Genomic DNA, 27,571 nt, shown 5'->3' with positions numbered 1-27,571 from the left:
TGATTTAGAGGTTAACTTTCCAAACGGGGGATTAAGTTCAATTGTTGTAAAGATCATCTTAAAGAGACTTCTTTTGACACTGGGGACACTTAGAGTTTATCTTACCTCTCTGTCTACCCAGCTGTGATGTTTGAAACAGTGCCAGACAAGGCAAGAAAGAAAAAAAAAAAAAAAAGACATCTCGAAAATTCAGCCTGCCTCTTCTGGGGAGGTCGAGGAAGTCTGATATCTCGGGATGAGATGAACTTTTATTGAGTAAAGAATATGTGTGGTAATCTGGCAAAACCCGTGGGATGTCTGAAAAATTCGAATCCCATATTATTTCATATGTCAATAGAGGCAATATTTTTGGACAAAATGCAGTTTGAATTTTGTAATTATCTCGATTAGGTATTCACATTTGAAGGGATGGGGTTAAAACTTTTAAAGGAGAAAATGGATTTTAAAGAAAGACATACATATAGAGCTCAGAAAAAAACTGAATTAAATTATCTATAATCTTCAAATTGTAAAATCGTTTCGTGACTATAGTTAGATGGATAATAAAAACGTTGAATCAAAAAAACAAAAATCTTGCAGATAACGATGTTTCACCTTTATTCGCTCGAATCTCAAAACTAGCTCGTGCGACATCCGACGGGTTTTGCCAAATCGGCACACATATTAATATATTATCGTACAAGCTAGTAATCACGCATTTTAAATTGGCTGATTCATACTACGCCATAATTATCACATTGGTTTTTCCATTACCAGATCTCAGAACCTTTTAGTAAAACGTTTAGTATTGTTAAATACATTTGGTCTCAATATATCTCAAGGTAAATATTATATGCTAATATTTATATATATATATATATATATATATATATATATATATATATATTATATATATATATATATATTGCTTGTTGATGCGTCTTATGAGCGTCTGCCCTTAGTTTCATCTTTTGATCTTCAATTAATTAACTTGATTAATAACACGAAGAGATATTTGTCGCCACTGTAATTCCAGATATTTCCCTAATGAATTAAGTTGACAGGCACTCGCAAGTCGTGAGGGAAAAAAGAGAGAGAGAGAGAGAGAGAGAGAGAGAGAGAGAGAGAGAGAGAGAGAGAGAGAGATAACTTAGAAACATACAGGGAGACGAAAGAGAAATATATAACAACGGTGAAAATGTGGTATCTTGACGTGAAAAACAATCAATCAGTACTGAGCGTGGTTAATGACCGGTTAAGTCACAATGATATGTATGACCTCAACGTTTTCTTCTTGGGTAAGACATTTGACACTTATTATCCTACTCGCCTCAAAATGAGAATGCTCCTAATTTACATATCTAAACCAAAAAGAGAAGTTGCCTGTAATCTAGAACAGAAAAGGGGCAGCGTGGCTCAGCGGTACGGTCTTTGCTTCGTACTCAAAAGGTAACTGTGCGGCGCTGCACTGCGGCTGACGCCTGGGTTATTCCAGTCTTCCCTTGGAATAGACCCTAAAGACAAATTTCCCCTTGGGGATGAATAAAGGGAATTTTATTTTATTTAAACTTGAGATTTTATTTATTTTAAACGAGGAAAAAACTGTACAACAAACTGTCGATAATTTTTTGGTTCTTATTTTAAGTCTTTTAAATTTGTACCAATAGTTGTATGGTGTATGTTTGTATTGTTCTACCTGCCAGATCAATCGTCCAGAACAAACAAAACATCATGTGTAGCATTAAACGTTTATAGTCAAGAAATAATCACTCAACTGACGGTCGGAAAACAATGATAAAAACCAAGTGACGAAATATTAATATATTATATATGCTCATTGCATAGTCTCTTAAACCAAATGTATAGGGTGTCACAGAATAGAACCAATAACAAATCGTATTTATTCTGAAACTAACAAAGATATCATTATTAAATTTGTTTAAGTTCATTTTTAAAAAGTATCTAAGTTTGTTGTTTCTTTTTTTGTTAATGGGTTTATTTTTTTTTTTTTTCTTTTTTTTTTTTTGCTGTTGTTGCCACGTTTATAAATCATCCACCAAAGAAATTGTCAAAAACACTGGGAGAGAACTTGAGCGACGCATCAAAGTACTTATCACACAAAATGGTGGACACGTTGAAATCCATTACAGATAATATTTGTATTTTGTTTTTAATCGTTAAAAATCTGTTAAGTCATTTTTCGAGATATGGTTTGCGTTAAACAAAACTTGAATTATTTCTCTCTATTTTCGCTAACATTATGTGCTTAGCTGTGCTGTCTGTCATGTTTCTCTGTAAACTATATTCTTATTGGTTCCACACTTCAGGGTATATAGTCTGCAAGTTTATAATATCTCATTGATAGCATTATTTGGACAACAGAGTTTATTCCTGTGAACATCGGCTGTCTTTCATGAAAGATTCTTATCCATATTGATTGCTTCTAGGGGCGTCTAACGATGCTGCACTAAGGGGCTGAATTGTTATTATTATCCTCCATTTTTATAGGTAGCTTAAGAATCAACAAAATGATCGCCAGTTTTGGCTGACAAAATAAAGACAAGAGATGCTGAGCATGGTCCATGGCGATATGGGTGACGAAACTTTGTAAAGCTCTTTACATACTTTACATCAATCGACTCAGATGTGGATGAGTAGCGGGCTAAACTCTAACAGATATTGTTTTTGTGTCAGTTACAAAAAGGAAAGGTTTACATTATATGGACATTATCTATATGTTAGGAAATGACTAAGGTATTTTAAGTGCATTGAGCATGGTAATTCCGTGCAAATGCGCAATTAACGTGTTAACATTTAATATGATTAAAGACGCAATCGACACACGACGATCAAAACCTGTGATGCGTTAATCATTTATAATCACCTGCCCAGTTTGTTGGCATCAACAATAACAAATTAATAGTTGTTTGACGTCACTCGCATTCCAGCTATACGTATTCCGAATATCATATTCCCTTTTATTTTTAAACACTTGTCACAGCCTGTCTCTAATTCATCAACTGGAGTAATTTTGCCGAGATTAACTCTATACTATATGTTATATATACTCAATGATCGAGTGATAATCACAAGGTCGCATCCATACGAGACCTGTAGCTCAGCATTACGGGGTTTTTTTTCCTATGAGTTGTATGATCTCTGAATTTTGCTCATTATGCGCCTATGTGGTCTTGTGGTATGACACTTGGCTTCAGACATGAAGGTCCAGGGTTCTAGTCCCGCTCTGAGCGGTGCATAGTTGAATCCTTGGAAAAGGCTCTTTACTCACATTCTCTCACCGTACTTATGTGTAAAAAAAAAGTACCTGGCCGTTAACAGCATTGCCTCAGACGGAAAAACAGTGTAATATCGCCTTACAGGCCTCATGTCTCGTCCTACATCATACGTGTTTCCCTTTAGTGAATATTGCGCACGCCCTGTAAATGCTCAAGTATTTTTATTATATTCAGATAAAAGATGAGCGCCTGACCGGAAACAAAGTTGTCTGTGTTGAAACATTGAAATAACGCAATACAGGCGAGTTGTCTCGTCCTAAAAAATTACTTGAACTTTTTATTGTGCAATATCCACTAAACGTGCTCAAAGCGCTTTACAAAGGAGTCCCTGGCTAACAGCGACATGTAGGATGTGACATGACGCCTGTTAGGTGATATTATAATTTTCGGACAGAGACAACGATGTTAACGGAAAAGTACTTAATTTACACCTGAACACGGTGAGAGAATGTGAGTAAAGAGCCTTTTCCGAGGACTCAATTATGTGCCCAGCGAGGCTCGAACCCAGGACCTCCAGCTCCGAAAGTGAGTGCCATACCACAAGACCACATAGCTGCACAATCCCACATGTTATCTTCCGCTTTTCGATGAGATCCCTTGTAATGCGCTCTGAGAACATTTTCCATTAAGATTCAATTGTATAAAACTTCGTGATTTGGGGATTTTATTCCAGATGAGAGATCTTCGTCACGACAATGTCGTCCAGTTTATAGGGGCCACCATTGAGCCTGGCATTACCCACATTGTAACAGAGTACTGCGCCAAGGGAAGCTTGGAGGTAAGAATTGGTTCCTTAATATACCGCAAACAATGAAGAGCATTGTATCCCCCTCCTTCTGTCTATTTGTTTGCCTAAAACCTTATCTATCAATATATCTACCCATCACTTGTCTATGTGACTATATTATAAAGAGTATGTACCCCCATCCGTATGTCTATTTGTTTGCCTAAAGACTTATTTAACAATCTATATATCCATTTTTCTATGTCTTTATAAAGAGTACTGTACCCCCATCCGTATGTCTATGTGTTTGCCTAAAAGCGTATTTATCAATATATACATCCATCTGTCTATGTGTCTATAAAAAAGAGCATTGCATCCCCATTCCTATATCTATTTGGTTGCCCAAAGACCTATTAATCAATCTATCTATCCACCATGTGTCTATGTGATTATATAAAGAGTATAGTATCCCCTCCATCTATTTGTTTCCCTAAAGACTTATTTATCAATCTATATATCCTTCTGTCTATGTGATTATATAAAGAGTATTGTATCCCCCTCCATATGTCTATCTGTTTGTCTAAAGACTTATTTAGCAATCTATCCATTTTTCTCTTTGTCTATCGTATTGCCTATCTATTTATATCTTTCTATAGACGTCTATCATGTCTTATCTACCAATCTGACTTTAAAAGAAGCAATTGGTCTACTTCATCTCTCTCTCTCTCTCTCTCTCTCTCTCTCTCTCTCTCTCTCTCTTTCTCTCTCTCTCTCTATCTATCTATCTCTATCTCTCTCTCTCTATCTATCTATCTATCTATCTATCTCTCTCTCCCGCTCTCTCTCTCTCTCTCTCTCTCTCTCTCTCTCTCTCTCTCTCTCGCGTGTGTGTGTGTTTGTGTTTTTTTTCATTATTATTATTATTATTATTATTATTATTATTATTATTATTATTATTATTATTATTATTATTATTATTATTATTATTTCTACTATTATTATTATTTCTATTATTATTATTATTATTATTATTATTATTATTAGCATCATCATCACCCTCATCATCATGATCATTATCATCATCATCATTAAAATAACAAAATAATGATTATTTTTGAAATGTCAAATTTAAGCATTGAGGTCCCAGGTTTGAGAGTTTTTGCCATTATGGGGGTCATTTAAATCGATCGATATTTGAACGTATTTTCTTGACAAATGTTTAAATACGTGGTTTTCCAGAGTACAGCAGTTAACTGGTTAATAAAACAATTCCACAACTCGTGGCTTTTAGAGGAAAACTCTAGTGACTTGTATGGTCTATCGTGTACGATAAATATCTTCATGGAATGATTCATCCTTACTTATCTGTGCGACGTTTTATTTTATGAGCTTAAGATCATCTGAATCAAATTTATGTCAAAATTCCTAGCACTGTTAGTAAGAAGACGTCAAACCTTCTACTTTTCTGGTTCCTAAATCATTGGAAGTGTGTGGTAACCAGTCCTTTGGAGGATAAATAATGAATAGATATTGAATCAAAATGTGGCATATTTTAGTAGTAGGATACATAGACAGAATCTAAGAATTATGGGACGTTTAAGGGAGGATAAATGATTTTTATTGACGACCAGCATATATTTAGGCTAAATAATGAGGAGCCATCACTCTGAAACCAGAAAATCTTTTACACAAGGTATGTATTCAGTCCTCTGAACGAGTAGTTTTACACTTCCAATGAAATAGGAAACAGTTTTTTGACATCACATTTGTCTTCCCTATACTCATACGCTCTTATTTTCCTACAGGACATTTTGGAAAACAGTGATCTCAAGTTGGATGACATGTTCATTGCATCCATTGTATCTGATATCCTGAAGGTGAGAGATTTTGGGGCTTTTATTTCTTGTGCACCTGAAGCGAACTCATCATCTTATCCTCACTTGTGCATGTGTGTGTGTGAGAGAGAGAGAGAGTGTGTGTTTGAATATGTTTGTGTGTATTTGTGTGTGTTAGTTATTTCAATGTCAGGAAAGTATTAGTTGATTAGATAAACTAATCCGTGATTTAATAGTTTAAATGGTGTGTCTTTAGACTTCTAAGTTTAACTTATGTTTGAAATTATAAGGTCACCGGACGCTATAATATATGTAATTTTATGGGTATATTATGTGTCGCTGTGGTGTAGAGTAGAGAAATTGTCCTAACTAAACTGTTGAAAGTTTTGAATATTTCAATTCCAGAAGCCTAATGGATCTATCCTGAAGGACGATTCATGATTGCTTGGATAGAATTTAATAGCCATAACTTGAAGATTTTTTTATTAGAGTGGTTCCATGCTAATGAACATATATTTTTAGACCTACGATCAAAAAGTCTGAACAACAATGTGGAATTGAATGTAAGCTTCAATTTAATATACAAAAATCCATTTGATTCATCTTAACAACGTCATCCTGTTTTGTTGGTAAAGGGGAAACCCGAAACGTCCATTTTATCTGTTTTTGTATATTAAATTGAAGCTTGCATTCAATTTCACATTGTTATTTATTTCTTCGGGCAATATTTACATGATCAAAAGGTCTGAGATTCGATCCCATGTCAAGCAAAGCTGATATTTTGGAACTTTTTTTGTTTTCTTTTATTCTATTTTTATCTGTGGTTTGGTGTGACACTGTTTCATAAACGATATTTTAGATTGTTAGGTTTTGTTGACGAATTATATTAATCTTTCTTTTTCTTTGCCTCGCCCACCGGGCCCATTCCAGGGTATGGTGTACATACATAGCTGTGACGTAATATCTCACGGCGACCTGAAATCCTCAAACTGTTTGGTTGACAGTCGGTGGGTGGTTAAAATTTCAGACTTTGGACTCAACAAGTTTAAAGCTAGTCAAGAAATCCCTGATCACGGAGAACATGCCAGCTATAAAAGTAATCTATTTTGGTTTTCTTTCTTTCCTCCTTTTTCTTTGATTTGTTTTGACTTTGGTATGTTTTTATTTTTGATTTGTTTTGTATTTGGTATGTTTTATTTTGCTTTTTTATAAATTGTCTTTTACTGGGTTTATTTTTGTTGTTGTTGTTTTTGGTTTTATTTTATTTGTATTTGTTTATTTTTAATTTCCTTTTGTTTGTTGGGGATTATTTTGTTAAGTCCATTATCCATAGAATGTAATAGAGATGTTTTAGTGCTGAACTTTAACTTATAAATAAGTATTATTATAAATTATCAGACTAATTTTTTGTCTTGTTTACCTAATTTCCTGCCAGTGGTACTTCTTTTTGGACAAAATTCTGAAAAGGTGTGTATGATATTATAGTGCCAGATAAAGCAAAAAGAAATATGCAAGAAAAAATTCCCAAAAATTATCCTTCCAGTTAAGACAAGTGGATTTTATTTATATGATTTAATTCTTGTAGTTTTGTTTCTGCTTTGACTGGCACTGTTCCATACACACTTTTTCAGAAATTTATTCAACATCATTGTATGCTCCAAACATGTCATCTTCGTAGTGGAAGTTGTCATGGGCATTTATTCTTACATGATTTTTGGTTTGTTTTATTTTAAGTTTTTGTTTTTTACGGTTGTAATTGTGGGTTTTCTTCTTTTTTGTTTGTTATTTTTTTTTAATATAGTAATTATTTTTTTTTTTTTTTTTTTTTTTTGTTTCATGTCGATGTCTGTGTTTAAGTGGCAATGATTTTTGTCTTTCATCTGAACAAACTTAAAGCAAAAGTATATGTATTCTTATCTGTTTGGGACAGTATTTTTGACGTGGAGAATATTCTTGATCATGTATGCTTTTGAAAGTCATTTTAAAGGATTTTTGTCGTTGATTTGCTTTGTTCGTTTATCATTTTGTTTTAATTTGTTGCCATTGTTTTGGGTGTGTCTTTGGGTTTTTCATTTTTCTTTCTTTATGTGGGGGGGGGGGGTTGATCTTTTTTTTTATTGTTGTTGTTATTTTCCGTGTTTGTTTGTTGCTTTTTTAACTTTTTTTTTTTTTTTTTTTTTGCTTTTTTTATCGGATTTTTAAATTATCTTGTCTTTGTTATTGTTTGTTTGCTTTTCATTTGTTTATTTGCTTGAAATTTGATTGTTATTTTTTGTTCAACATTTTAATGATTACATTTCAGGGTTCTTGTGGACGGCACCAGAGTTACTTCGTGCGGAAAAGCCACCATTACGAGGCACACAAGAAGCAGATATTTATGCTTTTGGTATCGTTCTCTATGAGATCCTCAACAGGAATGGCCCTTATGGAGATTGTCATTTAACACCCAAAGGTGAGTTGAAATTATTTTACTCCATCCTTCTCCATTCATAAATAAGGCGCAATGATTTCAAGTTGACAAAAACGATTCATTAGGTTGGATTGTCAAGCACTATATATATATATATATATCTAATACAGATGACAAGTAATGTCATTTGAATTTTTATGTAAACATATTGTAAAAGGTGTCCCTCAATAATAAATTATAAAATCATAAAATCCGAGGGCTAGAATAAAAGGTCTCTCGAGAAAATTGTGGACACCGTCAACACCTTGTCTAGAATATTTTGACTTCGTTGAGAAATTTTTCCAGCTATTTTTGGTTCAAGTCTCTCAGTTTTGAGGACTTTTGGGGAGTTATTTTGTTTTGTTTTGTTGGTTTTTTAAAATGTTTTTGCCTTGTGGTTTTTTTTAGGGAAGGGGGTTGTTTGTTTTGGAATGAGGAGTTGTTTTTGTTTTGTTTTTCTTTTTGTATTATGTCTCGTTTTGTTTTTTTGGGGGGTTGTTTTTGTTGTTTTTTTGTTTTGTTTCTTTTTGTGTTGTTTTGTTTTGTTTAATTTTTGTTTTGGTTTTGTTTTGTTTTTTGTTCTTGTTTTTGTTTTTGTTTTTTTTTTTTTTGTTTTTTTTTTTTTGGTGATTTTTTTTTGGTTGTTGTTTGTTTCGGGGGGTTTTTTTTGTTTTTTTTGTTTTGTTTTTTTTTTTTTGTTGTTTTTTTTTTTTTTTTTTTGTTGTTGTTTTTTTTGTTTTTTTTTTTTTTTTTTTTTTTTTTTTTTTTTTTTTTGTCATTTGCTATTATTCATCCCATACAAACTGACGGAGGCTATATCATTTTTAATTTACCTGAATAACTTAATATACATTCTCATATTCCTCAAAAGAGTCGAAAGGTAATCTGGTCAAAATTATTCATCTTTCTATAGAAATTATAGAACGTGTAAGAGATGGACCAGTCCAAGGCATCGCATTCCGCCCGAGTACAGGCCAACTGAATTGCGACCCGTACATTCTGGAAACTTTGACCGCTTGCTGGGATGAAGACCCGTTGCTCCGACCAGACTTCAAAACATGTAGGAAGGCTTTGAAACCAATGCAAAAAGGAATGTAAGTTTTTCATAGCCAGTCTTTTACTTCATACACCCCTCAATCCATGATTCATCGGTGATGCAAATTTTGTGTAAACAAGACCTTCCTATCTATATATAATATCGCTTTCCGTAAATATGTACTACAATTTTATGGTGCCATAGTCATTGACAGCAATCTACTTGCACATAATATGGGACCGCGTGGTCTTTGCTTCGTACCCAAAAGGTACCGAGTTTGATCACCCGCCCCGATGTGTGGCCTTGAGCAAGTCGCCTCGCCCTGGCTCACTCTGCGGTTGACGCCTGGATTATTCCAGTCCTCCCTTGGAATAGACCCTACAGAATAATTTCCCCATGGGGGTGAATAAAGGGACTTTTATTTATTTATTTATGTATTTATCTATTTATTTATTCATTTATTTATTTATTTATCTATTTATTTATTTGTTATATTTGTAAATAAGTGCACGTAGGCAGCAGTAGATTATTGTCTGTCTAGGGTTAGCGATGATGTTGCATTTCTATGTTCTTGGTGAATAAGATTATAATGTAATGTGCAAAGAGAACTAGAAAAGTATTTAAATATATAATTGCCGTGACAATAAATGTATAATCTTGGCAATATTCGTTGGTATGGTATGTTGAACAAACAGATATGAAGTGAATAGAAAAGTGCCAGAAGACAATAGAGAATAAAAAATTTTCGCGGCGTTGGTGGGGTTTGAACCTGCGACCTTATTGGTACGACAACTCCGCCTGGCAGGTGAGAGCGTGGCTCTACCGTGTGAGCTATCCACGAACACAAAAATATTCGTTTCAAACTCAAAGTCATTACTAGATCCCTCTCTCACCCACTTCTTGAGACCGCCGATTCGTTCGTACACCACCATCGCGAATAATTTTGACCAGCAGTTAAGCTTAATAGCCAATATTCTCAACACAAACATATAACATAGAAACGATTGAGACATTGAGTATGCTCCGGTGTATGGGGTGAATTTTTAATTCAGAAAAGTGAGTGGAGCAGGCACTTATGTTGGTAACAACAAGATATGAAGTGAATAGAAAAGTGCCAGAAGACAATAGAGAATAAAAAATTTTCGCGGCGGTGGTGGGGTTTGAACCTGCGACCTTATTGGTACGACAACTCCGCCTGGCAGGTGAGAGCGTGGCTCTACCGTGTGAGCTATCCACGAACACAAAAATATTCGTTTCAAACTCAAAGTCATTACTAGATCCCTCTCTCACCCACTTCTTGAGACCGCCGATTCGTTCGTACACCACCATCGCGAATAATTTTGACCAGCAGTTAAGCTTAATAGCCAATATTCTCAACACAAACATATAACATAGAAACGATTGAGACATTGAGTATGCTCCGGTGTATGGGGTGAATTTTTAATTCAGAAAAGTGAGTGGAGCAGGCACTTATGTTGGTAACAACAAGATATGAAGTGAATAGAAAAGTGCCAGAAGACAATAGAGAATAAAAAAATTGGTCAAAATTATTCGCGATGGTGGTGTACGAACGAATCGGCGGGATCTAGTAATGACTTTGAGTTTGAAACGAATATTTTTGTGTTCGTGGATAGCTCACACACGGTAGAGCCACGCTCTCACCTGCCAGGCGGAGTTGTCGTACCAATAAGGTCGCAGGTTCAAACCCCACCACCGCCGCAAAAATTTTTTATTCTCTATTGTCTTCTGGCACTTTTCTATTCACTTCATATCTTGTTGTTACCAACATAAGTGCCTGCTCCACTCACTTTTCTGAATATGTTGAACAAATTACCTCACTGGCTTAATCTAGTGACGGATGGTTCAAGAATGTTTGTATAGAAAGGATGCTCGATTAGCAACTTATATTATTGTGTAAAATGGAAATTGTTTTACAGATGACCTAGCAGGGGAATGGATAACGCTTTTTTAAGCCCAAACTAGCCCTGTATATATGTCTCTATCATTTTTTATTTTGTTTCTGATAGGAAATCCAACATTTTTGACAATATGATGCTACTTATGGAGCGATATGCCAACAACTTGGAGTCGGTCGTGGCTGAAAGAACTGTCGAGTTGCACGAAGAAAAGAAGAAAACAGAATCCTTACTTCATCGCATGTTACCTACGTAAGTCTAAATACAACTTGTTTTGTGAAAAATACCAGTTGGGGAGGGGGTTGGGGAGGAATAAGATTCTTCCATATTCTTGGTGTCTGCTACGATTAAAAACGAAAAACAATGGTTTGCAAGAGTGTGCTGTGTGTCGCAAAAAAAGAGTAAAATGAGTAAAAAGCAACGCACATCTCGTCCAAGATGGCCGTTTCTACGCACAATGCGTTTCTTCAGTTGGAGCTCTACTTAATATATAGAACACTGCCTGAACTACAGGACATCATCAATAAACGTATATATTGATATATATATATATATATATATATATATATATATATATATAGAGAGAGAGAGAGAGAGAGAGAGAGAGAGAGAGAGAGAGAATGTGTGATAATGCTTCAAGGAGATGGTTTACATTTGATATGTAATTGGTTGATATTTAATGATTGACAAGATCTGAGTCACGCAATGCTTATCTTTTGGGATTATTGTTTCTTTGTAATTTTTTTTCTTTCTGATTCGCCTCGCACTGTATTGTACAAACTTTTTTCAATTCTTTCTCTCACACAAGTCCGTGTTTCACAATTTTTCTTTTTATAATTAATGACGTTTTGGAAGATTTAAGATTGTTTAAAATATGTCTTCAATATCCCATCCAGTTCCGTAGCAGCCCAGTTGGTGCGAGGTCATCCTGTCGTTCCTGAGGCCTTCGACTCCGTTACTATCTACTTCAGCGACATATGTGGTTTCACCTCCTTATCGTCGGAGAGCACACCTTTACAGGTAGGCAGTACAGTACTTATCTGCTTTGTTTTTATCTTGGGTTGTTTTTTTAATGTTTTTTTGTTGTTGTTGATGTTGTTGTTTAACAGGGACCGGTTATAATTAGACAGTTACATATTCACATCTCGAAAAATATGAGGATGCTAAAATTGTGTTTTAAGTACCATGACTTGAAAAAAAAAGTCTCCTTCCAAAATGAAGTTCTACCTGTTGAACCATGAATCCCTTTAATTACGAGTTAAGTTAGAATTAAAGTTTGCTAAACGAGTCGCATTGTAAAAAATAAATTGTATTACTGTAACAATCTCTATGACTTGAAAATTGAAAAGTATGTCATATTTTTCATAAACAGATAAGAGCAATTATTAGAGTTTGCCTGATGACTAGAATCATTAAAAATATTATTAGATAAATGTAATAGTAAAACAAAAAATATTTTTAAAGGTTGCAATTTTTATGGTCCTCGTATTTGTTAACATTGCTGATACCCACGTTGCAATGGTCCCAATGTTGTTATATATTATGTGCATGTAGCTATTGAGCCTTTCTGAATTTTATCTTTTAATTTTTCATTTTTCATGACCAAATGTCTCTTTTTCCCAGATTGTCGATATGCTGAATGACTTGTACACCTTATTTGACGGCATTATCAAAGACTACGACGTTTACAAAGTGGAGACTATCGGAGACGCGTACATGGTAGTCAGTGGTCTACCCAAAAGGAACGGCAACTACCATGCTGGTGAGATCGCCTCCATGTCGTTCAGTCTTCTTTCAGCCATCAAGCAATTTAAAATACGCCATCGACCAGACGACATCTTAGAACTGAGGATTGGAATACACAGTGGTAAGTAATGGAGAATTGCTTGTGTTTTGTTTTACCTTCATCGTATTTTACTTAACAAAGTCTGATCGTGTGCGTCAGGTTGATTTCCTACTCATCGTCCGAATTCTTTGAAGACTCCATCAATGACATGAAAAGTAATGATCCATGACAAAAAGCCCATTTTTTCTAAGATTTAATGAAACAATTTGTTCCTAATATGCAATTAGCACATTCATATGATCCTCTAATTTACTGGGTCCTCCTCTTCTTCGGGGTCTTTTACTCAAGTGTTTTTGGATTTCGGATCCCTGTTTTTGGGGATTATAGCTGAAAAGTCAAACATGTCATTTATATCCAAAGCATTGAATAGCCTTTTAAAATGTGATGTTGAGTAGTAAGCACTTTACGAGATTAAAATTATATATTTATAAAAATGCGTTTCATTTTCTTTCTAAGAATCAAAACCTATATGAATTGAACCAGAACCAGCTCATCCATCTCTTTTTATTACAATTTCCTGATGCAGGGCCGTGTGTAGCTGGTGTTGTCGGACAAACGATGCCTCGATACTGCTTGTTTGGTGACACCGTCAATACTGCCTCTCGAATGGAAAGTCATGGGGAAGGTATTTATGTTTAACAATGTACTCATGCTTTATGGCTGGCAAAAACGTTGTTGTTGTTGTTTTTCTTTACCTCTTCATTTTTATGTTATCATTTACAGTCATCAGATCAGCCACGCCCGAGTCGCATTCGATAGCACGTATTAGTATAGCCAAAATCGCTTGTTAGTAGAAAAGCATTAGCAGTCTCCGATATCAAAACGACGCAAGAATCAATAACAATTGCATGTTTGAAGCTCTGATTGTTTTATAGTGCTATTCATATATGATCTTGCCTCATACTTCATTTAATAAAATTAAATGTCCTTAATTCATCCCAATGAAAACCGATTTAATTGTGCGTTAGCGCATTGCCTAGCGGAAAAGTGAGCAATAGGAGCTAAGTTTCTTGATCTTGTAAAAAACGAGATGCCAAAAGCGTGAATTAATTCCAGGTATTCCAAGTGTTAATGCAATGTCTCATCCAGTCACTGCCGTATAACATTGTGCATTGGTTAGAAATGTTTGCATCAGGTGCAATCTACTTGACCAAAAAAATACGTGTATATTTGATTAAATCTTTTACTCTAAAACAGTATTCCAAGAACAAATTGTTGACTATAAAAGTGTGTGTACTAAAAGGCTTTCTCAGTGTAATGCGGCTGTGGATTTTATTCTGCCTGGCAGCTGAAAGCACAGCTACAGCAATACATATATCTAACTATTGTGTCTCTGATTTAAGGCTGTCAAGCTGTTTATATATATTTTAGAGATAAAACGGGCCTCAGTAGAGTCAACAAGTTGAACTAGCCCTATTCATGAGTTGGGATAGGTTTCTGCCAGGTAAATTCAAATGATCACGAGCTTCAAAGAATCAAAATTGGACAAAACTTCTGGATAAGTGTTGATAGTTCAATTGAGCAGAGGCATAACTTGTACTGGGGCCTTTGAGGCTAAAAATAATCGTCTGGAAAATTTACTGATTACTAGTTATGAAACTTGGGTCCACTAGATTACCACATTTTCTGTCACGAAATAGTCTTAAGTGTAAAACTCAACAATCCCGATTGCTTTTCGAGACTCATATAGGTATGACCAAAAATACACTTTAGCAAAGATGCCCAATACTATGAAACCATTGACCAGCTGGAAGTGTCAAATGCATATTGTTGCAGAGGGGATGTATTCCCTCAGACAGCAACAGAGAGGTAAATGTACTACCGCCCAAATGGTAGCACCAGGGTATGCATGACTAAAGGCACCTATTCCAGTATCCGAATGAACCACTGGACATCCTGGACCTACTCTGCAACAATATAATGTTTACAATAGAAACGAGTATTCGATGGTGAAATGGCATGCCGTGTTCTCACAGAGCAAGTCGCCGGTGCGTCAGAAAAGTCTGCAAGCGACTTCAATGTGATCAAGCGACATTGCACTAAGGTGTCAGAAACGAGTATTATCCTCAGCGTCAGGAGTCAGAATATTGCCTAACGTCAGGCTACTGGCTACCCTTAACTCACTCAATCCTAGAGATTTTTGCTACTTTTCAAAATTGAAGAAAAATGTATTAAAATGAGCATGCGCATAGATATTTTTTCTCAACTACCACTAATATGCAAAAACTAAAAACATTAGCTTTGATACCACGCCTATAATTTGTCTCATAAAAATGTAATAAATAGGCATAGTGTAAAAGTAACCAGGGTAAACTACGGATATAGTCGGTGTTAGGGTTGAGTGAGTTAAAGTCGACAATCTCCTACTTCCGAGAACTCTTTATTCAGGAGCGCATTCCAGATTCACGATCCCAGGCCACACGGTGGTCCAGATGGCTCGGGGCTTGCAGGTGGCGTAAGCGTTTACGCCAAGGAGCCCACTCGTATTAGAATGATCGGGAGCGGGTCGGATAGAAAAGGGACACATAAGTTTTCCGGCGAAACCAGCAGATTGTAACTGGGCGGTTAGCCATCATGCTATCTGCATTGGATATTATTATATACATCACTTCGATCCTTCTAGGATATCCATCAAAGAGTAGCACACTCCTAACTTCACTCTCAAGTGCAATAAGAATACGTGTTACGGGACATATAGGCAGTCCATGGGGACTTCCTGCATAGCCGTAACAGGCCGGTACTCTTCACAGCGAGAGTGACAATCTCGAAGATGCAGTCTCTTGCACTGTGCAGATTGAACAACTGGCAGGCAAACTGTGGGAAATTTACTTCTAATATTGTGCAGGTATCACAGGGTAGACCTGCTCAAAATAGGAAGTGAATGCCATGTAGAGAAAGATAAAGGGAGTAAATGTGACTCCTATATTATAAGGGAACAATATAAAACAAACGACGCTTCGACCTTTGGCCTTTTTCAAATAAACACGATATACGAGTATATAGATTGTCATAATAGTTGAAACATTATAGGTAAAAATGTGCGTGTGTGTGTATATATATATATATATATATATATATATATATTATATTGTGTGTGTGTGTGTGTGTGTGTGTGTGTCAGCACAAGGGAAGAGAGAGAAAGGGAGAGAGAGAGAGAGAGAGAGAGAGAGAGAGAGAGAAAGGGAGAGAGAGAGAGAGAGAGAGAGAGAGAGAGAGAGAGAGAGAGAGAGAGAATGTCGGGCGAGAGAAGATTACCGGGTGTTGGTTCAATAAATTAGAGCGGAACTAATCGTAATAAATAAAAAATAGAGTTACCTTTATTCATCCCATAGGGGAAATTTGTCTCCAGGGTCCACTCCAAGGGAAGACTGGGATAACCCAGGCGTCAGCGCAGTGCAGCGCCGCAAATTGAGCTAGGGCGATGTGACTTGCTCAAGTTCACACAACGCAGCGGCGGGTGATCGAACTCGGTACCGAGTTCATATCCAATGCAGATACCTCTGAGCCACCCTGCCTCCAATAACACCTCTTAAAAGCATAAAGGGAAAGTGCTCCAAGAAAAAGCCGAATGAAATTCAGACGTCTCTTGTTCTTATCTCCGCCTGAATTCAGACTGGGACACAATTACGATACGGAAATAGACTTAAAAGAATTCTGAACTGGCTGAGAAGCAACCCGGATTCTGTACCGGTATAATGCCTCCTGGTTGTCCAGAAACTGTCTCTGTACCATTGGGACTAGTAGCGTCACTTGTACTCGGTGTGGTAAATGTCCGGAGACCGCAGAACATCTTGGTGACCATTGTATCTTGATACTATTAGAAGAAGCTGCCGTATAAAACATTGACTCTTGTGTAGTGGAGATATTGTGACCCTTCACACAGCTAAGCTGACACAGTAATGGCCTCAGCGCTTTGGAAGGAAGGTTATTTCCCACTGTCTGCCTTTCATCTGTTTACACCATTAAAGCGTCATTTAGTGGACACGAAGTTCGAGGCAAAAGAGGATCTTGTAGAAGTTTAACTTTTGTTTATAAAGCTTGGCGTACTTTTTTCGCTTTTGCCACGCTCTCAAATTTGGGGACTTCAATAAAAAGAATGACAAGCTATTTTGTGTGAATTTTGTATAGATTGGACTAAAAAATGAGATATGAACAATTTCTCTTTTTTTTTTGCACATCCCTGGTACTTGTACCGTGCCAACCAATTCTATCATCTACGTCTGCTTAAAATTATTTTCTTTGTGAGACCTAGAAGGAAACATTTTACATAGAAGAGGTAATTCGTAATGGCAAAAAGTTATCTATTTCCTCTTAAGTTGAAAATTTATCGTCCTTGGTTGATTTTTGTAAGAGGTAGGAAATCATCAAACGGACATCCTTTTAAAAAAACAGATAACTTTCAATGTATTTCATTAAATATAGAATCATAAAACCAAATTATGATATTTAAAAAAAAATGAATACTATACATATGTGAAAAGCTTGTTCATTTCTATCCATCCAAATTCCAAAAACACACCCAAGTGTGAATACATGATCATACGCATGAATATTTGGGGTGAACGGCAAAGTGGCTGGGTTGTCAAGTCGAGTATGACACCTGGACCTTGCTATCAAAACATTTGACACATGTGTCATAATAATAACTATGTTCCCTGCATGTCCCTGGGCAAACACCCCCTCCCCTCACGTACCCCTTTATTCTTTAACATAAATACCAAAAGCTTTAACCGATATATAGGTACCTACTATTATATAAAATAGAATTTGAACATCTCTACATAGAAATTTATATTCAAGCCTTTTGTAAATTGATTGAATTGTGTGTGTTGCCTTCAATGTCCTATTATCATCAGACTACAAAAATGCATATATCTCTCTCTCTCTCTCTCTCTCTCTCTCTCTCTCTCTCTCTCTCTCTCTTTCTCTCTCTCTCTCTTTCTCTCTCTCTTCTTCTTTTTCTCTCTCTATCTATCTATCTTTCTCTCTCTCTCTCTCTCTCTCTCTTTCTCTCTCTCTCTCTCTCTCTCTCTCTCTCTCTCTCTCTCTCTCTCTCTCTCTCGTTCTTTCTCTTTTCCATCTTCTTCTTCTTCTTCTTCTTCTTCTTCTTCTTCTTCTTCTTCTTCTTCTTCTTCTTCTTCTCCTCCTCCTCCTCCTCCTCCTCTTGGCATAATACTATAGTCTACAACAAAATTTGTCTTTTTTTTTATTATTCATTACCATTGATATGATCATCTCAAATTATACATTTTATATAATTACAAAGAAATTATTATGAATCCTACTGATTTGAATTGAGGAATATTTTCTTGACTATGAAATAACAAAGTTAAAAATCCATAAATATCCCTAGCGTTGGTTTCAACCGACAAACGGCTATGTGGTCAAGTGACATGACACTCGTTTTCGGATAGGAAGGACCTGAGTTCGAGCCTCGCTCGGTGCATACTTGAGTCTTTGGAAAAGGCTCTTTACTCACATTCTCTCACCGTACTCAGGTGCAAAATGAGTACCTGGCCGTTAACAGCGTTGTCTCTGTCCAGAAAAAGTGTAGTATCGCCTGACAGCGTCATGTCTCGTTCTTCATGTTACATGTTGCTGTTGGTCAGGAACACCTTATAAAGCGCTTTGAGCACATTTAGTGGACATTGCGCTATATATAAGCTCTTTTTTAAGATTTATTTATTTGCAAGTTTGATAGCTCAAATTGTAATGGGCTCATTGCTGGTTTGGAAACACCCTCAAAGCTACGTAAAAATCATTACAAACACATAATAGCACTCGGTTCTCAGATCTGCAAATACGTGTAGGTAGCTTTCAACCCATTCAGTAAAATAACCGTTATTTGACGAACGGGGAATCTAGTTCTTGAGCAAGTAGCAAATGACGTCACTTAAACTCTTTGTCGTGCATTCGTAGATATTTCTTTTTTTTTAATGCCATATCAGAACAATGGCAATAAAATGTATCTATTCCTATTTTTTTAAACTAAACTAATTTATAAAATAATTCATTCTTTGAGATAGAAAAAAAAAAAAGAAACATTGATAAATGTTCTTTTATTTTTCAATAGACGTAAGCTATACGTCGTTGCAATCGTCAAAACCATGCCATTTATTTTTTATTTCAGAGATATTTTAGAGAACTGGTATTTTGTGCCATCATATTCAGCCTTTCGCCATTTCTATAATGATTATTTCTCTTTTTATTTCCCAAAGCTCTAAAAATACATGTCAGCCCAAACTGTAAAGCTTTGCTGGATGAATTAGGAGGTTACACACTGGAAGAGAGAGGTCTTATTCACTTGAAGGTACGTTTGTCATTAGCAACAGCAGCAGTAGAAGTAGTAGCAGTAGTAGTAGTAGTAGTAGTAGTAGTAGTAGTAGTAGTAGTAGTAGTAGTAGTAGTAGTAGTAGTAGTAGTAGTATGAGGAGAAGGAGGAGGAGGATGATTAGGAGGAGAAGGAAAATATAGCGGAATAGAAGTAGTTGCAGTAGTTGTGTTCAGATTGATGTGAATAGTAGTAGTAGTAGTAGTAGTAGTAGTAGTAGTAATAGTAGTAGTAGTAGTAGTAATAGTAGTAGTAGTAGTAGTAGTAGTAGTAGTAGTAGTAGTAGTAGTAGTAGTAGTAGTAGTAGTAGTAGTAGTAGTAGTAGTAGTAGTAGTAGTAGTAGTAGTAGTAGTAGTAGTAGTAGTAGAAGTAGTAGTAGTGGTAGTAGTAGTAGTAGTAGTAGTAGTAGTAGTAGTAGTAGTAGTAGTAGTAGGAGGAGGAGGAGGAGGAGGAGGAGGAGGAGGAGGAGGAGAAGAAGAAGAAAAAGAGGGAGGAGGAGGAAGAGGTGGACAATGATAATGAGGAGAAGGGAGAGGAGGAGGTGATGGATATTTGTAGTGAAAACATCTCTGCCGAAAACGAATGGCAAAAATTATCGTCATATAATTCTTTTTTTTTAAACTCAAAACCATTGTTCAATACAGTCTGATCGTAGATCTTTAAGTATAGATAGTATTATATTCTTTCATAACAAAGTAATTGGGTGGACTAAAAATATACGTTGTGATGTGTATGAATGATCAATTTCTTCAAAAATCAATTTCTACATTTTATTAACTTCTCAGGGAAAAGGCGAAGTCACAACTCACTGGTTAGTTAATGAAGACATCCAAGTCAGAGAAAAGAGGGCGAGAAACTCAGATGACAGCGGTGTACAAGTGGACATGGTTCACGATAGACACAATGGACCAGGCCATCGTCGACATAACAGCACCTCGCTCATCCTGGAACCGAGGCGCTCTTCGTTAGAGATCGACAAAAAAGACAAAATGATCAGATACTCATTACGTTGTAAACCATCACCGAAAATGTCTCGCTACACTGTTGAAGGTGTAAATTTTTATGCCAAATCGCAATCGCTCGCTCCAATCATTCTCGGCCCTGGTGAATCATCCAAAGAACAAACAACTGAGGAGCTTAACAATGGTGAGCTACAGCGGTCACCTTCGTGGTTTCTTACAAAACCATCCGACCCGCCAGGATGCACTACAATTGTCCTTCGTAACAGCCAAACTGACGTTACTAGTGAAAGCGCTGAGGGTCATTCGGTCAACGATTACCAAGATATTAAAACCGGACAATGGGTGGAAAAACACGCAGAGTTCCATCGATTGAGTCCGAAAGACAGTGAAACAAATATTTTCAAATTTGGTCCAAGACTGAAACTTCCTGTCAGTGAAAAAGCCTTCTCTAAATATTTTGAACATCCTAAAAAAGGTCGAAGAGGAAGTCGTGGACAAAATAAAGCCAACCACCAACGAAATAACTCGGATGAGAGGGTTTTTTCAACGCATTCACCTGTGTTACAAAGACATGATATTTGCAAACAGGCACACTCTTCTGAATCATTACATAACAGCCCCACATCCCCCAATTCAAATTTAGTTCCTGACCCAAAGTTCAACTTTGAAACCCCCGAGTTACTGTCTTATGTAAATCCTGCGTTCACTGTTTCTGATCTCTCTAAACTCGAACTCAATGTATGTGAAGCAAATCCAAAGTGTTATAGTTATGCTGGAAGCTTAGAATCGATTGACGAATTACCCCATCGAAGGCAAAGGTCTTTACCAGTAGAACTGGATCCCAAAAATTCACTTATGGAAAAGAAAAGAGTGTTGGGAAAAAACAAAGTTCGACCACTGAATACAATAAGCGATTCGAGGACCGGTTCTAAAGCGGAGATGGACAAACTTTCAATAAACACTCCAGACGAATGTCCCTCTCCAGGAAAGCAAAATTATACAGTGACGTTCTCGGAAACCACAATGTTGTGACAATACTTTTTTTTATTTTTCGTTTCCTGTCTTTTACAAAAATTGAAGTCGTCACCAATGCATCATATTTATTATTACAATTTTTGTTCACACCAGTTGTACAGTATTTTATTGAGAAAACAACATCGTGATATAAATGAGCAATATTCCTTTCTTTAATTTTCATTTTCATAATATTGTGCATTTTTTTTGGTTTTACTGTATCAATGAATATTATCTATTTATTTTAGTTCTGTGCACTTAAATAATATGGTTCATTGTAAGGGTGTTGCTATTCTTAAACACAACTAGTGAAATGAACAATCTTGACATTGCATAAAGTTTCCTTTCTTTGATAAGGCTAAAATTAAAACTTTTATTTCAAATTTCCAAAAAGAAAACGCAAACAACTTTTGAACGATTCGTGTCGACTGATACCCCTCCAAACACACGCGCTAGCACACACACACACACACACACACACACACACATATATATATATATATATATATTATACATATATATATATATATATGTGTGTGTGTGTGTGTGTGTGTGCGTGTATATTATATATATATATATATATATATATATATATATATATATATATATATATATATACATACATGTATATATATAGGACACAATAGGATTTTTTCACTCAAACGAGCCTTCTCAATGTACTATTAAATCATAATTAACATTGGGCAATATTCATTACCTCTGCCTTGCTTCCCAAACCAGACTCCAAATCATTTATTCATTTTGTTTTACTTGTATTTTGGTGTCGCTCAATTAGATATATGTGTGCTAGGTTGGACAGAATCAATGGATATACTTGTAGGCTAGTGAACCCCCCGGCTGAGCCAGTCGTGGTTGGATCCGAACTTTTGCGAGGATCCTTGCATACGTCTTTACCCATGGCGCATCGTTTTGTGTTTACTAGTATCTGCTTTTTTTCAAAAAAAACTTTCGGAAGTGTCAGTGTCGTCGGCTTGCTCATGCCAAATGACCAAGCAACAGTCATCGCGCTTTATTTATTAATTTATTCATTGATTTATTTATTTATTTACTCACTTACGTACTGTCTTTCTAAGTGGTGAGGGCGCGAAAATGTATATTGAGGTAATTTCCCACTCCTTGTGTCGTAACTAAAACAAAACGCCTATCATATTATTAAGTTCTCTGGACTGTTTAGTTTTATGAGTTTTGATTTTTAAAGGAACGATATTATGTCTTGTTTGTTCTTAATGGTTTTTATAAAAAGAAAGATGATGGTGAAATATTGTAGACTTTGAAAAAGCACGCATGAGAAAGTAAGACATAGGGAACTGGTTCAAACTGAGGTAGATTCCAAGAACAATCTGCCAACTGAGCTATCGGAAGCCCCAACATTCTTTAACTAACACACAAAATCATGCGTTACTTTAACTGTTTATTATTCGTAAGAGAGAATCTGGTGAGAACTGATCATCCTTTTGTTACTGCTTAAAAACAGCTTAATGACACAAATCCCTGGTCATCTTATAGAAAGAACGAAATTGACGACACTCTGCTCTTAGTTATTCTTTTTAGCAAGCCATTTTTGAGTAGTTCTCATTTAATTTTATTGATGCTATGCGTCTAGCCAATATACTCACAACATCAATCAGCCGGATATAACGTGCCAACACACAAAACTGTGAGTAGCCTTGAAGTCTGATTTCAGTCTGATTATTTCGTTTTAGTCTGATTTATAGAATATAGTGAGAACTACTCATAAAAATGGCTGGATGAAGACAAAAACAAAAGGCTGAGTGCCTTCAATTTTGTTCCTTCTATTAATCAAGACTATCAACGTTTAAGGTTCCATACAGTTTGTTTTTGTTATCTTGATGGGTTTTTGTGGGTTTGTTTTTTTTTTTCTTGGGGGGGGGGGGGGGGAAGGGGGGAATTGTGTTGGTCCTTTATATCTGGCTGGCGGATGTTGTGAAATTTAAAACTAAACGCACAGCATCATACCATACCGACCAGTTGAAATAGATGATCCTCCAGATTCTGGATATTGTTTATTATATTTCAACACCATTAATTCGGCGGGAAGGCATGCATGAAGGTGCCTATGCACTAAATGCAATATCTATATAGTCACTGAATTCTTTGTCATTGTCGAAAGACCCTCTGAGAGGGTATTAATTCACACTTAAGTTCCTCTAATACACTATATCTGATAATTATTAGTCATAGTTTTGTGTTTGTTACGATGGTTTTTGGTACGCAGAAATGGTTAGCAGAATTTGCCTAAGCCGTAATCATTGATACCGTTTCAGCTCATAGTTTTAAAATGTAAAATACGTTCTCATGTGGAGACTCATGTTTTCATTCAATGTTTCGAATCCAACAGCCAAATTGACGTTACTTGTGAAAGCGCTGAGGGTCTTTCGGTCAACGATTACCAAGATATTAAAACCGGACAATGGGTGGAAAAACACGCAGTTCCATCGACTGAATCCGAAAGACAGTAAAACAAATAGTTTCAAATTTGGTCCAAGACTGAAACTTCCTGTCAGTGAAAAAGCCTTCTCTAAATATTTTGAACATCCTAAAAAAGGTCGAAGAGGAAGTCGTGGACAAAATAAAGCCTACCACCAACGAAATAACTCGGATGAGAGGGTTTTTTCAACGCATTCACCTGTGTTACAAAGACATGGTATTTGCAAACAGGCACACTCTTCTGAATCATTACATAACAGCCCCACATCCCCCAATTCAAATTTAGTTCCTGACCCAAAGTTCAACTTTGAAACACCCGAGTTACTGTCTTATGTAAATCCTGCGTTCACTGTTTCTGATCTCTCTAAACTCGAACTCAATGTATGTGAAGCAAATCCAAAGTGTTATAGTTATGCTGGAAGCTTAGAATCTATTGATGAATTACCCCATCGAAGGCAAAGGTCTTTACCAGTAGAACTGGATCCCAAAAATTCACTTATGGAAAAGAAAAGAGTGTTGGGAAAAAAACAAACAAAAGTTCGACCACTGAATACAATAAGCGATTCGAGGACAAACTTTCAATTAACACTCCAGACGAATGTCCTTCTCCTGGAAAGCAAAATTATACAGTGACATTCTCGGAAACCACAATGTTGTGGCAATTTTATTTTTTTTTCGTTTCCCGTCTTTTACAAAAATTGAAGTCGTCACTAATGCATCATATTTATTATTATAATTTTTGTTCACAGACATTGTCGAGTCTTTGGGATTATTCCGTACACGGACATTACAATTCATTTTACTTTGGTCAGAAAACTTTGACTTTAAATATCCAGGACTCCAATTTGTCAAAGTCCCAAACATGGAACTTCTGTAAACCACTCAAAAAAACATGTTGTCACTAAATGACAATGGTGTGTTTCCATTGAAATTGTAAAGCATTTATTGTTTCATTGATTAGTGATGTATATTTTTTTAGCTGCTGTTTTGTTTTGTTTTATTTTACTTCCGCAAATGACAAAAGCACTATAATATATTCATATATCCAGGGAATTGTTTTCCAGTCAAATTAAGATGACATGCCAATGCCAAGGAATGAGTTGACGGCATTTTGTTTACTAAACGCAGTCGCAATTGGTAAATCATCACATCCCGTTGTTATACACTGTTAATGTTTTATTATTAATTCGGTTAGGGCTACTTATTAAAATATTTATATTCCCAAGTATTAAATGATACATTCCCATAATAAAACGTCCAAGAAAACGGGTAAATTGAAAAGACCCCAGTGATTATATTTTTAACCATTGAAGCTTATATTCCAATTTAGTCTATTTCTAGTGTAATGCTGTATCATTTTACAATTAAATGATTCAGACTCTTGTAATTCTTGGCTACATTCAAAAATATAGTATTTCGTTCATTTGTTTACCCAATTACATTTACGTTATATATCTAAAGAAGGTCTGAAGCATTTCATTCTGGGGTAAGTGCCCTTTTCGGGCATTTTTTACTTGAGCAAAATTTCTAGCCTCCAGTTCGCTCTTTGAACATGAGGAGTGTTTCCTGTTACAGATTATTTGTTTGATAAAGTATCTGCACTATTCTTTCTTGATGTCTGTAACTTGCAATGCAACACGAAAGGTCTAGATAAATTTTTGAATCAAAAATGAAATTCGAACCGTATCTAACATGCCAGAGGGTGACGTTAATTTAACCAGTTAACTGCCGAACTCTGGAAAGACAAGTATTTAAAATTTTGGTCAGAAAAATCGCCCTTCAAATATCGATCGATTTAAATGACCCTCATCCTGACAAAAACTCTCAAACCTGGACCTCGCGAGGTCCCAGGTTTGAGAGATTTTACCAAGATGAGCCAAAACCAAATCAACCGTGTCGTTAGAGCAGCTCGGTGCCTTGTTGTTTTGATAGATATAAAAAGTCCGCTGTTATCTAAAAGGGTAATTTATCCAATATAATTTTGAATCATTCTTTAAAATTTCTAAATGAAAATGTTTGGTATATGATACTATTTCTATTAGAGGTACCTTATAAATAATCAAAGCACGCTGGAAACATTACGAGTTAATTTTTTGTTATTTTAGTACACGATAGGAAGGCATTACGCTAATAGTATTGATTAACTACATGGATAGTGGCAACCTTTATTGTTTACTTTTGTGCTCATGCATTATTGGAAATTTTCAGACCGAAACAAAGGTATGAATTGGGCTGTAAGAGATGACAAAGGTGAATTAATATGAAAGGCCGCAAATAACAAAACATCCATATACAATATTATAATCATCGTCTTCCAATTGTTCCAACATATAATTCTCCGAGCCCTGCAAATAGTCCATTTTACAACAATTAAGTCTTTTTCTTTTGTCTACTTTTTTCTGGTATCCAAATTAAGGATCCCTCTGCGAATATTTCAATTTTCATTCTCACCACTTTCCCAAATATTTTGAGCCTCTTTTTTGTTGTCACATAGTGATATCAGATACTTCTCTTGCTCTGGATAGTTTCCACACTTTTTCATATTTAAATATAATATTCTGTCTAAAATATTCCTTATGCATTTTTGACACAGCGAGTATGGCTTTTCAATGTGTGTGTTTGGTTTTCATAACCCATTTATCACAACGGTTCGATTGTGTCATGGTATATTTTCAAATTGGTTCGAGTATTGATATTATGTTCTAATGTCATTATAGTTGTGCTTTCCCAAATGCATAACAATAGGAAATGAAATCAAAGCTGTGATACAGATAATATGGAACAAAGCACGATGAATGAAATGAAACACCTTAGTGTCGCATTCATCGTGTTTTGTTGGTAAAGGGGAACCCGAAACGTCCATGTTATGTCTTCGTTTAATAAAATTGAAGATTCCATTTCATTTCCTATTATTATTTATTTCTTCGAGCTTCAAGCAGCAACATTTTCATTTCCCAACTGCAGCATATATTTTTTTTTTCATAAATGAATTACTAAAGGCAGGAGTTATAGGAGATTGAATTTTATCCTTCTTATACACGCACATCTATAGTATACTACAATTCAGAAAAAAATATCCATTTTAGAAAAACTTGTGTAGAAATTAAGTATAATTTACGTTAATTTTCTAAATGATTAGTAAAATGGGATTGTTGCATAACTGTAACTCTAATTTATAAAACAAGTTTTGCTTCTTAATGTAAATTAGGGACAAATTACCGAAACATAACTTTGTATGTTTCTCGCTATGAACAAAAAATTGCATGTTATAATCTCAGTGTTTTGACTGCTGTTAAAGTTCCTTATGGGGTATACTAAAAACACCGTGTATATTAAAATGATTTATCTCTTTTTATGTTGCAAATGTCACTGTTGATTCATTCCATTATGACAAACATTATTTGCTCAAATGTGATATAACTTTTTACTTTAAAATATAAAACTGTATTTACTAGAATGGAAATTATGATATATTTTCGAAAATAAAAAAGAATCACCAATCAACAACTGTGAGTGTTAAAGTTCAAATTTCAAGATTTTTCTAATTTAGTAACAAGTTGACATGTCGGAAGGCAATTCGGACAATATCCTCATCCTTAATTCGTAATGTGGTAATCCATTTTCTTTATTGTAAGAATATAATTATCGATTCATTTTGAACACATTTTAAGTAGAAGGCCTAAATTAACGCCAATTCCGGTAGCTTAGATTATT

General features: G+C 35.5%; 1 protein-coding gene across 2 annotated transcripts in view; it reads left to right on the top strand.

Moving 5' to 3' along the window:
* LOC144972812 (guanylate cyclase 32E-like) overlaps positions 1-21,786 on the top strand; it is an 82,437-nt gene extending 60,651 nt beyond the window's left edge. Inside the window, exons 14-24 of one of the 2 annotated variants that reach the window (XM_078914477.1) lie at positions 3,949-4,053; positions 5,805-5,876; positions 6,765-6,930; positions 8,137-8,286; positions 9,197-9,377; positions 11,347-11,487; positions 12,132-12,255; positions 12,859-13,102; positions 13,608-13,706; positions 19,300-19,391; positions 20,198-21,786. In XM_078914477.1, coding sequence (XP_078770603.1) covers positions 3,949-4,053; positions 5,805-5,876; positions 6,765-6,930; positions 8,137-8,286; positions 9,197-9,377; positions 11,347-11,487; positions 12,132-12,255; positions 12,859-13,102; positions 13,608-13,706; positions 19,300-19,391; positions 20,198-21,406 — 2,583 coding nt within the window. In that variant the 3' untranslated portion in view covers positions 21,407-21,786. The remainder of the gene's footprint in view (positions 1-3,948; positions 4,054-5,804; positions 5,877-6,764; positions 6,931-8,136; positions 8,287-9,196; positions 9,378-11,346; positions 11,488-12,131; positions 12,256-12,858; positions 13,103-13,607; positions 13,707-19,299; positions 19,392-20,197) is intronic. The other variant, XM_078914476.1, reaches the window with a different exon arrangement.
* Positions 21,787-27,571: the final 5,785 nt, after the last annotated feature.

Source organism: Berghia stephanieae, chromosome 5 (genome assembly GCF_034508935.2).
Source record: "Berghia stephanieae isolate SIO BIC M18660-M18661 chromosome 5, UCSD_Bste_1.3, whole genome shotgun sequence".
In the NCBI taxonomy this organism is placed as follows: Eukaryota; Metazoa; Mollusca; class Gastropoda; order Nudibranchia; family Aeolidiidae; genus Berghia; species Berghia stephanieae.
Note: the sequence above shows the minus strand (reverse complement) of the source record. Positions and strands in the feature narration are given on the sequence as shown.